The following is a 15354-nucleotide window of genomic DNA, read 5'->3' as shown; positions in this document are numbered from 1 at the left end:
GTTAAGGAACTTAATCCCCTCTTGCAAAAGCTGCACCAAAGGCACCTCGGTCCGCAGGGCTGGAAGCGGCACCCTCCAGCCCATCGCATCGAGGAGGTCAGCGGGGCTGCCGGACGCATCCTGCGCAGCTCAGCGCCACGGCCCGCACGCGCGCTCCAGGGACCGGAGCCCTATTTACCCCACGGAGCTGCTGCGTCCGCTGCGACGCTCCTGCCCGGCCCCTCTAGTTGCAACGCGACCACCACCCTCGGAAGGGCCGGTTAGCGCCAGCGTCGGCCGCAGCCGGCCCGAGGCGGAGGTCGGCCGCGAGCCCCACGCGCAAGCGGTGCTCGGCCCGGGTCCCGCGCGCAGGGAGGCACCAGGGTTGGTAATTGCACCTTAAGCACTTGAGGGCGTGACGAGACTTCAACCTTTCCTCCCGCGCGCGGAGCCTACGGCTCGGCCAGCGTGATAAAGCACCAGGCAAGCTTTTAACCGCCCTCTGATTAATGCTCCTCCATCTAAAGCCAATTAGGTGCCTGCTCCAGTGACACCTCGGATGCATTTCCCTCATTCAGCCCCTCCATCCCTGGAGACACGAGGCTGAAAATTAGCGAGGAAGATTTACTCGAGGCACGAGAAGCGAGACCGTTGCAGCGCAGCCAGGGAGCAGGGAGCCGCTCGGCTGCAAGCGAGCGCGGCGAGAGGCGCGGAGCAACGAGCTCCGGGCACCAGCCGCAGGGCTGCCGATCTCGCTGCACCACCCGGGCCTCGGCCGCGCGCGATCCCGCCCGGAGGCACCTACCTCATCCGGGGTGTCCTTGGCATCCGGCTGCCCGGCGGCCGCGCGGCGGGCCAGGTTGCCGGCGCGGATGTTGCTCAGGTTGATCTGCCGCTCGGGCGGCGGCCCGCCCCGGGGCTGTCCGCGGACGATGATGGCGCATCCCGAGAGCACCTGCGGGGAGGCAGCCGGGCGTCAGCGGCGAGGCGCGGGAGGGGGCAGGCGCGGAGAGACCCCACGGGGCCTGGGGGATGATCTCGAGGGCTCCCCGCTGCGCACGCCTCCTGCCACCCGCCCGCCCGCCCGCCCGCGGGGTCCCACCTCCAGGGCACTCCGCGCCCGAGCACACCGGCGCAGGGAACGGTCAGGCGAAGCGCTAGTTTTGCTCCAAAAGCAGGTTTTCCGGTCTCATAGGAACGTCGCGCAACCGAGTACGGGGAGCCAGCTGGCAGCAAGGCTCCGCACGGTGAGCCACGTCCCCCCAGCAGCCACCGCGCAGGCGAGCAGCTGGGAGGCTGGAAAAGAGGCAGCTGAACCGAGCGCGGACAAAGGTGGTGGCAGATGCTGCCTGCCCCGGCGAGCCGAGCAGACGCAGCCAGGATTTGCTCAGGGAACCAACAGCCCGTGCCCGCCGCAGCTGCTCTCCCAGGAGCAAACCCCGAGCAGCTCCGCAGCGGACGAGGCTTCGACCCTCTCCCCCAGCTCCGGCTCCCTCCCCGCGAGCCATCGGCCCCTCCGGCAGGGCAGCGCGCTTTCTGCAGCGCAACGCCGGTGCCTGCCTCACACCTCCGTCCCGCCGCCGTAAAGCCCTCCAGCGGGACGGCGGCGCCAGGACCTTCCACGTGCAGGTAAGGATCAGCAGGAGCTCCTAACCCCCAGCCCGGAGCCCGGGCTGTGCGTGTTCGCAGCTGCTAACGTGGGGCCTCCCCTTGCCCGTAGCGCTTGCTGGGGACTCCCCTAGCTCACGCAACGGGCTTACAAGAAACGCTGCAGTCAGACATCCGGGCCCCTCCTTCAAAGCCCAGCTGCGACCGCGCAAGGGGCAATTTCAGTGCAACAGGTACACGAAGGACTCGGGAGATCCGGGCTTCCTTCCCAGCCCCGGTGCCGGTGGCCAGGCAAGCCCGGCCGCACCACCCACCCCACTCTTGCTCCCAAGGGGCTCCGTCGCGAGCGAGCCGCGAGCACGGGGCAGCGGGACTCGGCCACACCAAAGCTCCAGCGGGCATCGCCTCCGCACAGCCAAGGGCTCCCATCCCGGCCCCGAGGGCGAGGCGGCGCGGGGAGGAAGGGTGCCGCGGGGGACGGCAGAGCCTGGGACGGCGGACGCAGAAGCGCCGGCACGACCTTCCCGGCGGCTGCCGGGGTCCTCCGGCCCTCCCGAGCTCGCAGCGTTCAGGCAAGTGCCGTGCTGAACGAGGACCGCGCCGTCTCGGGCCAGATCACTGCAACCATCATCGCTTCCTTTAAGATACTCAGCAGAGGATTTAACCTGCTGGGTCTTGCTAAGAGCAGAAGGATTCAAAGCAGCTGATGACAAGCAAATCCCACATTGCGCTTGCTGAAGTTTTACAGCAGGCGGAAAAGACGGATTTCCAGAGTTGTGTGTTTTGGAATCATTCCCTGCAAAAAACGTGAGAGTCAAAATGCATTACCAAAACATTCAAAGCATTTCTACAACCTGAAAAGGTAAAGTAAATTCCTCAACCGTGGCAAGCACCGAAATGCTCGTCCGGAAGTTGATGTGATTCACCAGGTCGCCCTAAAAGCCCAGCTCCAGTGGAAGCGAAGGACGAGCACGCTGGAACGCGAGCGGGCTTTTCTGCAGAACTCGTTCCAACCTTTTCTTCTTGATCAGCTCTAGCCGAGGGCTTTTCAGCCCACCCGCCGAGCCACCCGGCGAGGGCACAAGCCCGGAGCCGGCAGGTCTCGCGTGCGGCCCCGAGCCCCGGCTCACCGGAGGGGCTCGGGGCGAGCTACCCCCGCCCGGCAGCGCTCGGGCATCCACCGGCCGAGCCGCCGCCAGCCAGCAAACCACGGAGGTGGCCGCGTGCTCTGACTGCTTCGGTGCCTCCAGCCGCCGACACGCGCCCGAGAGGGAGATTCCCGCGGAGCCGAGGACGCGGCGCGGATTCTGCTCCCGCCCCATCCGACGCGGCCACCGCAGAGCCGCCCCGCGACGGCACCCGCCGCCGACGGTCCCTCCCCGGGGGCATTTTGTGCGACGCTGCAAGGAGCAAAGTCCCGCAGCCGGGAACGGCCGGGGCCTCCGCGCACGGGAGCCAGGGGCCGAGCAGCAGCAGAGCAGAGCGCGGCCAGCTCTATCTGCAGAGCGACCGCTCCAGGGTCACGCAGATAAACCTGCGGGCAGCAACCCGCTGGGAAAACCTCCAGGAACAGCAGAGACCCAAGCCGGACCTCTCGCGCCTGCCTCAGTTACGGCAGCCAGCACGATCCTGCCCAGAGAAAAACAAGGTTTTCCAGCAGCTCCGTCTCCTCGCAAGGCCACAGGCCGCCCGTTATCAGCCGCGGCATCGGTAAGGCCGGCTGTAATTTCCCTGCACGCCAAGTTTGGTCTCCCGCCAGGCAGAGCAAGCGCAGCGGGGATCGCTCTGTTCCCAAGCGAAGCGGCGAATTTGGCTCTCCGCGCTCGCGGCCGATGCTGCTGAAACGCTCGCAGAAAAGCCCCGCACTCCGGACACGCAACGGCCCCCCGCGACCCCCGGCACGCCGCCTCCGGCGCTCGGGGGCGGCTCCGTGCCCGGCGCAGCATCCCGCCGGAGCCGCGGCGCGCACGCGGGTGCTGCCGGAGGCACGTCCTGCGGCGGGACCGGCACGCCGCTGGGAGCCGGGCTCCAAACTAAACCCGGAGACGAGCCGCACCCAGAGCGACGCGGCCGCAAAGGCTCAGCGCTCAAGGACCTGGAGGCTTCACCGTCGTAATTAGCCTTAATCTTTCATTTACAGCGCTCCGGGAAATAAGTCAGATGCTGCTAACTGTTTTATCCAACTACCGGTAAAAACCCGAGATGCCGGGAAGGGGGCAGGTTCGTCGGGCACCGGCACCCTCGCGCCCCTGCCCTCGGGCATCATCTGCATCACCGGCGACACGGGGAACGCTCCTCGCCAGCGGAGACCTTCCAGGAGCCACCACCTCAGCTGTCCGCAAGGGTCTGCGCAGGCACGAAGCACCCAAACGGCTCCGACCGCTTTTGATTAACTACCCGTCTCCGTGAGGTTGCAGCGGACGAGGGTCTCGGGTAGGAAGGTCCAGGTCCAACTGGAAGCCATGAAAGAGCGAGAAGGTGGCTTCCCCCTGAAGAGTCAGCGCAATTGCGAAGACTCAGGGAAGCGTCGAGAGCATCAGAAACCAGCAGCCTGCGAGTGTCGCTGGCTCACATCAGGAGTCTCCAAGCGGGGAACGTGGTCACCAGCAGTCCCCACCCCAGGTCCCCCAGAAGGACACTGCGACAGCAGCCTGGGCCCTGGAAGCGGAGTCAGATCCTCGTCTCCGAGAGCCCTCCATCTCCCCATCCTGCCGGCGCTCCCCACACACAGCACTGCCCTCTCCAGCCACCTCCTCCCATGTGGGGCACCAAGACACTGGGGCCACTGCCTGTCCCCAGCGCAGGACACCCGGACGCTGTGACACGCCACGTCCTCACCCCACACCTCACACACGGTTCCCTACCAACACACGGCCATGCCTCAGGGACACACAGGGGACACGACCAGACGTGGCAGCAGCCAGCCATCCCCAAGAGCCACAAAACACACGAAGACCAACTCTCTAGCCCTCCCACTCACCTCTACCCCCACCAAGGGCTCCGACCATGGGCTTCCTCTGAACATCCACTCGCAGCCCAGGTCACAGTCAGTTCCCACCTCGAGGGACTGACTGGGCCACCCCTTCCTCTGTCTTGTGCCCCATCTGCTCCAAGGAGGCAGCCTCTGGGGACATGCAGCCCCTGCCTTTCTTCAGGAGGACATTTCCTGTCTCCTCCACGCGCACCCATTCTCCAGTGAGAACATGCCCAGAAATCTAACAAGCTCCTCGATGTTGGATGGAGGGGGGGGGATTTCCAAAGCACCTTGAGCCTGCAAATGACAGATTACTAACCCCACTGCTCATAGTGAGCGCTCAGCGTTACAGGTAACGTTTACAGCCTATAAAAGTCCTGCTGGTCTCTCTGGCTGAATGGGAGCAGGCTCCTGTAGTCAACACAGACCACAAAGCTGCACTTTGATGGCCACCTGAGAACATCAACCTCTCCTCAGATGTACCCATACTAATTCACAATGGCAGCGTGGAATAAATTCTAGTGTCAGATGATGTGCATCGTTATCATCTTCTCCTGCACTCACCACATTTCGTTAACAGCCAGGAGTCGTTCTGGAACAACAGGATGTCGCTGTGCTCGGCACTGGACATTCAGAAATCACACAATGGTTGAGGTTGGCAGGGAGCTCTGGAGATCATCCAGTCCAACCCCCCTCCTCAAGCAGGGTCACATAAAGCACGTTGCACAGGACTGTGTCCAGACAGCTTTTGAACATCTCCAAGGAAGGAAACTCCACCACCTCCCTGGGCAACCTGCTCCAGTGCTGGAAGAAGCGGTCCCTCTCCTAAGGTGAGGGGCAACAGTGACAGCAGGTCCCACCACGGCGCAGGCTCTCCAACCCACGCTCTCACAAGAGCACGGCCAGGTTCAAAGCCCCCAGCCACCTCCGTGCTTCAGCCCCACGGACCCGTGGCCGAGGACGAGCCCCTCTCGCGGCTCCCCAGCCTCTCCCCCTGGCAGCACAGCCGCGGCTTGGATTTCAGAGAAAACACGCGCCAGAGAGGGGGCAACACATAAGGATTAAACAAATCTCCAAGCTCTGAAGTTGCAACGGGAACCACAGCCACAGACCTTCCCAGGCGAGCTCTCGCGGGCTCCGGAAAGGCGAGGAGGGAGCAGCGGGGCTGGTCCCTCGGGGCCGCGGCACGGAGCGGGCGTCCTGGAAAGCAGCGACACGACGAGAACGGGGAACCGAGAGAGCAAACGATCTTCGGGGCAACGGGCGAAGCGAGGGGGCCAAGGGCTGCACAGGCGCAAAGAGGACAGAGCGGGGCCCCGGCGGGGACCTGGAAGAAACTCAACAGCTAAACAAGACCTCAAAAACCAGCTGCTAAAGAGAAGCGATCCATCAAACATCACCTCCGTGCGGCAGAGAGCAGCCTCGCGCCTGCACCCCTGCTCCCCACGCTGCCAGGCATCCGCTGCAGTGAAGTCCACCGGGCGGATTTACACCACCACAAGCAGCAGGTTTTCGTTTTCCAGCCAGGCAGAGCTAATTGGTTTGAGCTCACCCCAGCGCCATCGCGGGCTGGAGCCCTGAGGGTGGCCCGTCACTCGCCGTGGGCCGGCTCACGAACCAGACCTCGCCTCTGCCACCCAGAGCAAGCGGCAAAACTGGCACCCGCTTGCAGGTCCGGGCAAAGAAAATCAGCGTTTGCTAAAGTCTGCACACAAACAGGCGTAACGCTTTTGCACGCGCCCTAGCCGTTGCTGCCAGTCCTGCCTGGCCGCCACGCGACTGGGGCACCACGAGAAACGTCAGGCAGACACCTGGGACTTCGCCAGCACCCTGCAGGCTCAGGGACTGCCCCCGCACCGCAGGCCCGCGGGACTCCCCCTCCTCAGGAATCCCTGTCCTCCGGCACGCGGCTGTCCGTCAGCCAGCAAATACCGACCGCCTTACCGAAAATCCCCCGAGAGATCCGCCAGCCAGGACGGAGCCCGGCTTCCCTCCGAGTCAGGCTGGCACACAGCAAGCAGCGGGCTCGTGCAACGATGCTTCAAGACACCAGCAGTCAGACTAGATTTATTTTTCTCCTCCTGAACGCTCCCAAATTCTGTATAACAGGCACAAGAAAACAGCGCGAAACGGGAAGCGTTCTTTGCGGCCGGGCAGTGGGAAACAGCAGCTTAACAAGCTAACACTGGCCAGAAACCACGTCCGCGAACATCCAGCAGCACCACGACCCCAACGCCGGGGTCCGGCGCCGCCAGCCGGCGCGGAGCCATGCGCTCCAGCATCGCTCCCGTGCAGAGCGGCGGGCAGCACGCCGCTACGCTCCACAGGCTTTGGGGCGCGCGCAGGGATCAAGTAATATCCCGGGATGAATGCTTGCACTCTCGATTTTGGAAGGTGCAATGAGATTTGCTCCAAATTCGCTGCCCTTTAAACCCGCACCCCAGGCAGGGCCTGGCGGAGCGGGTCACGGGCCCCCTTCTGCTCCGCTCCTTCCCCGGGAGCCTCCCGGCCCGGCGGGAGCGCGCGATCCTCCTCGTCGCGGCAGGTCTGGCTGCAGCCGAGGTGCGAGCCCGAGCCCAGACGTCATCGCCAGCGGAGAAACCAGGAAGTCTGGTGCTCCGGCTCCGCCGGGCCGCCAGGCTGCGAGCAGAGACGCCGAGAAAAACCAGCTCTTCCGAGCTTCCCCCGCGCTTCCTCCTCGGCCAGCTTCCGAGCGTGCAACGCAGGGAGCGCGAGCCCGTCGGGGCCGAGGGGCTTCCCGCCGGAGCTGCGCGGCGGGCGCTTCGCACCGCTTCCGTGCCGCGGCCGGAAGAGCGCCGCGTGGGACCCGGGACCGTGCCGGCGGGGCACCCACGTCGCCGCGTCCTCTCCGCCTCCCCCGGGACGGGACCCCGGCGGCGCAGGAAGCGGTGCCGGACTTCCCGGCGGCCACGTGCCGAAGCCGCCTGCCGCGGGGCTGGGCCCCCTGGCCCCCCGCACCGGGCGAGGGCAGGCGCGCCGCCCGGGCTGCGGACCTCCTCGGCACTGCGCACCCCAGCCCGGGCATCGGGGCGCCCCGAGCTCCGCTCCAGATCGGAGGCGGCGGGGAAGGGGGGGGGGGCAATGCACAGACGGACAGACAGACCCCCAGCACGGCGCCGGACCGACGTCTGCCCGCCTGCTGGGACAGGGAGCGGGGTGCCACGGGGGCAGAGCCGAGGATGTGGAGCACCGGGCAGCAAGGACACTCGGGGTGCAGGGGATCGGGGGAGGCTGCCGGCGCCGGGGGGAAAGGAGCATGCGGGGTGCTGCACGTGCAGTGGGGGGGATCAATGGGGCAACAGGTCCTGTGCACACAGGGCATGTGGGGGGGGGGTCCCGTGCACACCGGGCAGCCTGCACGCGGCATGCGGGGGGGGGGGGTCCCGTGCACACCGGGCAGCCTGCACGCGGCATGCGGGGGGGGGGGGGGGGGTCCCGTGCACACCAGGCAGCCTGCACGGGGCATGCGGGGGGGGGGGGGGGGTCCCGTGCACACCGGGCAGCCTGCACGGGGCATGCGGGGGGGGGGGGGGGTCCCGTGCACACCGGGCAGCCTGCACGGGGCATGCGGGGGGGGGGGGGGTCCCGTGCACACCGGGCAGCCTGCACGGGGCATGCGGGGGGGGGGGGGTCCCGTGCACACCGGGCAGCCTGCACGGGGCATGCGGGGGGGGGGGGGGGTCCCGTGCACACCGGGCAGCCTGCACGGGGCATGCGGGGGGGGGGGGGGGTCCCGTGCACACCGGGCAGCCCGCACGGGGCATGCGGGGGGGGGGGGGGGTCCCGTGCACACCGGGCAGCCCGCACGGGGCATGCGGGGGGGGGGGGGGTCCCGTGCACACCGGGCAGCCCGCACGGGGCATGCGGGGGGGGGGGGGGTCCCGTGCACACCGGGCAGCCCGCACGGGGCATGCGGGGGGGGGGGGGGTCCCGTGCACACCGGGCAGCCCGCACGGGGCATGCGGGGGGGGGGGGGTCCCGTGCACACCGGGCAGCCCGCACGGGGCATGCGGGGGGGGGGGGTCCCGTGCACACCGGGCAGCCCGCACGGGGCATGCGGGGGGGGGGGGGTCCCGTGCACACCGGGCAGCCCGCACGGGGCATGCGGGGGGGGGGGGTCCCGTGCACACCGGGCAGCCCGCACGGGGCATGCGGGGGGGGGGGGTCCCGTGCACACCGGGCAGCCCGCACGGGGCATGCGGGGGGGGGGTGGGTCCCGTGCACACCGGGCAGCCTGCACGGGGCATGCGGGGGGGGGGGGTCCCGTGCACACCGGGCAGCCCGCACGGGGCATGCGGGGGGGGGGTGGGTCCCGTGCACACCGGGCAGCCTGCACGGGGCCCGGGCGCAGCGCTGCACGGAAAAGCGGGTGCCGTGGGCCCGGTGCACGGGAGCGGGGCGGGGGGAAGAGGCCCGGTGCACGGGACAGGACCGGGAGGCCGCTCCCGGGGCGGGCGGCGGGGTGCGGGGCGGCGGGGGGAGGGCGGCGGGCGCGGTGCCCGCGGGCGCGCGGCTCTCACCATCTTGACGATGCCGCGCTGGACGGCGAGGGGGGGCGCGGAGCCGCCCTGCCCGGGGGCCGCCACGGAGGCCATGGCGGGGCGGCGGCGGCGGACGGGGCCGAGCGGCGGCGGCGGCGGGAGGGGGGCGCGGACGGAGCGCGGCGAGCGCGGCGCGAGCGCGGAAGGGAGCCGAGGGGCGGGGCCACCCGCGGAGGGGGCGGGGCCTCGCCAGGGGCGGGGCCTCCGCCCCCGGCCCCGCCCCGCCTCGCCGCCCGAGCCGCGCAGGCGCGTCCCGCCCCAGCCGGCGTCCAATCGCCGGCCGATTCCCGCCGACGGCCCCGCCCCGCCCCGCCGCGCGCCGGCCCGAGAGGCCGCCGCGGGGGGTGACGTCACGGAGCGCCCCGCCCTCCCCTGGGCGCGGGGTGGGGCGGGACTTCCGGGGCACGCGGCGCCAGGGACACGTCGGCAAAAGGTTGCCCGGGCTCCCACGTGTCTCACCGCCGGGCCGGGGGCGGGGCCAGGGAGCGCCACGCCCCCTCTTACGTCACGATCCTTGTCGTCACAATCCGCGTCGTCACCATCCTCTACGTCACAATCCCCCCTTTCCGCCTGCGGCGCTGCCGGCGGCCGCGCCGGGCGCTCGCGGGGAGGCGGCGGCGGCGGCGGCAGCAGCAGCAGCAGCAGCAGCAGCAGCAGCAGCAGCAGCAGCTCGTCCCGTCCCGTCCCGTCCCGTCCCGTCCCCCGGGCGGGCCCCGCGAGCTCGGGTCTCCTCGTGCCACCCAACGACCCGAATCCTCCCGGGCGCTGGGCTGCAACGGGCTTCCTTGCTTGGCCGAGGGCTCGGGGCTTCTTAGCTGGCACGGTGCTTTCTGTAGGAGAAAAAGGGTTTTTTATTTCCCCGGTGTTTGGGGAGGAACAGGGCTCACGCACCCCACAGAGATGCAAAGCAGCCCTGAGATCATCAGCGGGGAAGGGAAAAGCTCCCCTCCCTGCCGGCAGGTGCTGGTGGTGTTGTTCTTGCATAGCCCAATTGCCCCAGACATGCCGCGGCTCCTGGGGCTCGGTGACACAGACCCCTGAGGAGCGGCATCCCTGGGAGCAGCCTGTTGTTCCTCCTGTTGGAGATTCCCTGTCCATCCTCCTGCAAAAAGCCCGGTGGCTCCTGCTCTCCCTTGCAGATTCCCCATGGCCAAGTCACTCCTCCCCGGCTGCCTGGTCCCGGGGCTGCATGTGGCACCGCATTGGTGCCAACCCCTTGTTTGCCCCAGAGCATCTGCTGGTGGTGGCTGATGCCTTGTTCTGGCCCTGGCACCTCTCCCCAGGACCAACGCACCTGGTGGCTTCTTCTGCAGCCACCTTACAGGAGCTGGACCTGTTCGGGAGGAGGAATCTGGAGTTTCCCTGGTTCATAAACGCAATTAAGGAAGGCAGCATGGCAGATGACTGCAGCTGGACTTCTCAAGCTAGGTGGGAGCCTGCCTTGGAGAGCGGGAGTCCCCCGGCCCCGATGGCCTGGCAGCTGTCTGATCGCCCAGCTCCAGTGAGGGCAGAAAACTGGATTCATTCCTGTTGCCCTCAGAAACTCCCTGGGTAGAAAGGCCAGTGCTTTGCTGGCAGTGTGGGGAGATGGAGAAAATCCATCAGCAGAGTGTCAGGATCTCCTCCCTCTCTTTTTGATGGGAGGCAGGTAAGGGTTTCCCAAAAGCCCTTCGGAAAGCTGGGCCTGTTCCCTCACATATCCAGGCTCTAGCCCCAGCCGTCAGCCACTGTAAGGATTTATCACGTCTCGCAGGGACACAGGGATTGCTGCACGCTGGGTGCTTGCTGGGCAAGTAGGGTTCCTCCAGGGGCTGTGCCACGCTGCGTGCTGCGCTGTGCGCCACGGTACCCAGGGAGGCACCGAAGGTCGAACCCCCTCCGAGCAGAAATGCATCTGAGGGAAATGCAAAAAATCAAGGTGTAGAATGGCCCTCGGAGCAGTGCAGGAGCACTTCCCGTGCTGTCAGCACGCAGCTACCGGCGCAGGGCCGTGGGGGCCCTCACTCCCCGCTGCAGCCCATCCGTGCTGATGGCTCGCTCATGCTCCAACTTCCTGGCTCCCACAGGAGGGATAACCCAGCGGGCTTCTCTGCAGGGACGGGAGGGAAGCCTGGATCCGGCACCAGGATGCGGCTCCCTCTCACTCACTGGTGCCAGCCGGGCTCTCCACAGGCTATGCTGGGTCCTTTTCCCAGGCCTCAGCCTCCCCTCTCCCGTTTGGATGCATGGCTTCCCAGGGAACACGGCTCGGCAGCACTGGGTGCCCCCCCAAAACACACAGAGGTGGGCGAGATCATGCGGGCAAAGGTGCAAAGGAGCACCAGGAGGGGCTCGGCTGCCGGTGTGCAGCTTCCCAGAGAGGCTCCGGGAAGGGCGCAAAGGAGCCGGCTGCACAGAGCAGGAGATGCAGCGGGGAGGAGCTGTCCTGAGGCCATCCCAGGATGGTGCATGACCCCAGCCTCGGCCCCTGCTCCGGCTGCCAAGCTTTCTCCAGTGCATATACAAAAACCTGCCTGCCGCGGGTGTGGAGAGAGCTTTGCAAAGGGGGCCGGACGCCACCAGGCTGTTGCTCGCCTGACGGTTCTCAGAGCAGCTGGCTGCAGCACGCGGGCAGCGCTGGCTCTCAAAGCCGGGGAGGTGCCGGCCGGGCCGGGCGTTGCAGAGAGGTGAGGGAATTGCCGCAAGGGCCAGCAGCACCCCAGAGCCTGCGGCTTCACTGCAGCTGCGGTTTGCACCAAGTCAAGTGTCTCGCAGAAACCCGATTATCCTGCACCAACGTGGGGTTGCCTTTGTCAGCCCAACGCACCACCTAGTTAAGGTGGAAGGAGCCGGAGATGAGCGATCTTCCTGAGCAGACCCCGTCCCTTGGACCGCCGGGTGCGGCAGCAGCTGCGGGCACCCCGGCTGCTCAGCCGGCACTTCACCGGGACGTGCCATCTCCTTGGGACATCAGAAGTGTCACAGCCGCATCTGCAGCCCCTCACCCCCGGCATGTGCCCCGGTTTTGCCAGCACAAGGAAATGCAGATTTATTTCTCCAGCGGGGAAGCTGGGACTGTGCTCGGCGCTGCAGGGGCTCCGCGTGGGATTTTCGAGACCGGAGATGCTTCTATACCTCCTCTGCCCGGGTGTTGAGAACAGACTGGGAGACAGAGGCTCTGCAAAGCTCAGAAAAACATGCTGCTGTTCAAGAGATGTAAAAATACCTGACACTATCGTCTCTACTGGCTTCCTACATCAGACTTTTCTTCCTCCCTTGCTCCCTTCCTTCCTTCCTCTTCTTTCTTCTTTTCTTCCATTCTTCCTTCCTTCTCTCTCTCTCTCCTTCCCTCCTTGCTTGCTTTTCTTTCCTTCTTACCTTCCTTACTTTTCTTTCCTTCCTTGCCTGCTTTTCTTTTCTTCCTTCCTTCGTTTTCTTCCTTTCCTTCCTTCCTTGCTTTTCGTCTCTTCCTTCCTTGCTTTTTTCCCTTCCTTCCTCCATTGCTTTTCTTCCCCTCCTTCCTTTCTTCCTTGCTATTCTTTCCTTCCTTCCTTGTTTTTCTTTCCTTCTCTCCTTCTTTTCCTCTCCCCTTCTTTTCCTCTCCCTTCCCTTCCCTTTCATGCTCCATTGAGCCTGGCAGCTCCACCTGCCCCATGAGCCCCAGACACCCCATGAGGCTGCTTCAGGGGCTGTGCAGGGGCTGCTCATGGTGGCAGGAGAGGAGGCACACTGCATCCCTGTCCGACACCTCCGTCCTGTCCACAAGAAACACTGCATCCCTGTCTGACATCCCCATCCTCTCCCTATGCAGCACTGCATCTCTGTCCGGCATCCCCATCCCGTCCACAAGCAGCACTGCATCCCCGTCCTGCATCCCATCCTGTCCACAAGCAGCACTACATCCCCATCCTGTCCACAAGCAGCACTGCATCCCCGTCCTGCATCCCATCCTGTCCACAAGCAGCACTGCATCCCCGTCCGGCATCCCCATCCTGTCCACAAGCAGCACTGCATCCACGTCTGACATCCCGATCCTGTCCACAAGCAGCACTGCATCCCCATCCTGTCCACAAGCAGCACTGCATTCCCTATCCTGCATCCCCATCCTGTCCACAAGCAGCACTGCATCCCCATCTTGTCCACAAGCAGCACTGCATTCCCTATCCTGCATCCCCATCCTGTCCACAAGCAGCACTGCATCTCCATCCTGCATCCCCATCCTGTCCACAAGCAGCACTGCATCCACGTCCAGCATCCCCATCCTGTCCACAAGCAGCACTGCATCCCCGTCCGGCATCCCCATCCTGTCCACAAGCAGCACTGCATCCCCGTCTGGCATCCCCATCCTGTCCACAAGCAGCACTGTATCCCCATCCGACATCCCCATCCTGTCCACAAGCAGCACTGCATCCCCATCCTGTCCACAAGCAGCACTGCATCCCCATCCGACATCCCCATCCTGTCCACAAGCAGCACTGCATCCCCATCCTGTCCACAAGCAGCACTGCATCCCCGTCCTGTCCACAAGCAGCACTGCATCTCCATCCTGCATCCCCATCCTGTCCACAAGCAGCACTGCATCTCCATCCTGTCCACAAGCAGCACTGCATCTCCATCCTGCATCCCCATCCTGTCCACAAGCAGCACTGCATCCCCATCCGGCATCCCCATCCTCTCCCTATGCAGCACTGCATCCACATCCTGCATCCCCATCCCTGTCCTATCCCTGATCAGCACTGCATCCCTGCACTGTCCACAAGGCAGCACTGCATCTTCATTCTGTCCCTATGAAACACTGCACCTCGTCCTTTCCCTGTGCGTCACTGCATGCCTGTGCTGTCCTCAGGGCAGCACTGCATCCCCGTCCTGTTACTAGGCAGCAGCACATCATCTTTCAGACATGTAAAGATGTCATCTTTAAAAAACTGTGTTAAAACAAAGCTTTGTATCCTGCTGTTATTCTCATTTATCCGCTGTGGTGCATAGACACTGCCTGAAAGTGCTGATGGCTCTGAGGGAATCACCTGGCCCTTGGACTCCTGGACGAAGCCCTGGCTGGAGACAGCATGCCTGCCTGGCCCCAAGCCCTGCCTCATCTCATAGGTGGGAACAGTGGGACCAGCCCATTTGGGCAGCCGGCAGCCAGGCACTTCCAGCCCCAGGCGCCCGCTGTTTCTCCCACCTTGTGCTCCTCAACATGTCTTCCATTTTTCTCTTCACCAAACAAACATTGCCTGGTCCTTTGGGCAGGAGACACCTTTGAAGCGAAGCGATAGGGTGAAGCCTCGTGCTGCCATACAGCACTTACTGTGCCAGCAGGTCACATCGGGGGTGCTGAGCAGCACAGAGATCTGCACCAAACTGGGACCAGGCAAGTGCGCAGACATGCAGGGAAGTGCTGTGGCAATGGGGGGATCTGGACACAGTCAATGTGTAGCTCTCCCTGGGATCCTGCTGTCCTGTCCCTGACGGCTGGAGCCACCGTCTATGCTGGGGAAAGGCTGTTAAAATAGGTTGTCCCGCCTGGACTAGCTAAGGCACCTGGCTCCTCCACAGCTAGAGCATCACCAGCCACCTTTGCTGTCCATGAGCACAGTCCCCCAGCTAGGGACATCGCTGCAGAGATGGGTCACACGTAGGAGAATTGCACCTAGGCTGGGCTAGGGAAGAGAGGACAAGCAGAAAAGCACACGGCCACTGCGCACACCTGAGCATCACTCCCTGCCTGTGAGCAACCTGCTTGTGACCAAAGGACAAATGAGCCACATCTGATCCAAACGGAGCCAGAGAACCGCCGTCTGGGGATAAATGCTCCCAGCCAGGCTGAAGCAAGCTGTGTTCTGCTTCGGAACAAAGTGCCTACTTGCAGAGATAGTAATAAAGCTGTGACAGAGCCCATGACATGGCCAAATCTGCCTGTAACAATCCTTTATCCCACTGCACTCTGGAAACATGAAAGTCATTAAGAGGTAAAAGCCATCTCTGACTTTCCGGAATGGCTTTCAAGGCACATTACAGGAATATTAATGTGGCACTTCCTGAGCTCAGGTCACAGCTTGGGGAGTAAAGGCCCATGGTGTCCCGGCACGCAGGACACAGAGGGTGTGATCCAGGGCCCCCGCGCACCGCTGGGCCATAGCTGAGGAGGTGTTTGCTCAGGCCGGGGGCAGTGCAAGGGAGGAGCAGACCGACTCTGAACACCACCCTGGGGGTGGTAGGGGGCTCAGGGCAGGGAGCTTGCCAGCCTGCTGG

General features: G+C 65.1%; 1 protein-coding gene across 1 annotated transcript in view; it reads right to left on the bottom strand.

Moving 5' to 3' along the window:
• SND1 (staphylococcal nuclease and tudor domain containing 1) overlaps positions 1–9215 on the bottom strand; it is a 105038-nt gene extending 95823 nt beyond the window's left edge. The window contains exons 1-2 of the mRNA XM_062579497.1: positions 9103–9215; positions 785–934 (exon numbers count right to left, since the gene is read on the bottom strand). Coding sequence (XP_062435481.1) covers positions 785–934; positions 9103–9177 — 225 coding nt within the window. The 5' untranslated portion in view covers positions 9178–9215. The remainder of the gene's footprint in view (positions 1–784; positions 935–9102) is intronic.
• Positions 9216–15354: the final 6139 nt, after the last annotated feature.

Source organism: Rhea pennata, chromosome 1, assembly GCF_028389875.1.
Source record: "Rhea pennata isolate bPtePen1 chromosome 1, bPtePen1.pri, whole genome shotgun sequence".
In the NCBI taxonomy this organism is placed as follows: domain Eukaryota; kingdom Metazoa; phylum Chordata; class Aves; order Rheiformes; family Rheidae; genus Rhea; species Rhea pennata.
Note: the sequence above shows the minus strand (reverse complement) of the source record. Positions and strands in the feature narration are given on the sequence as shown.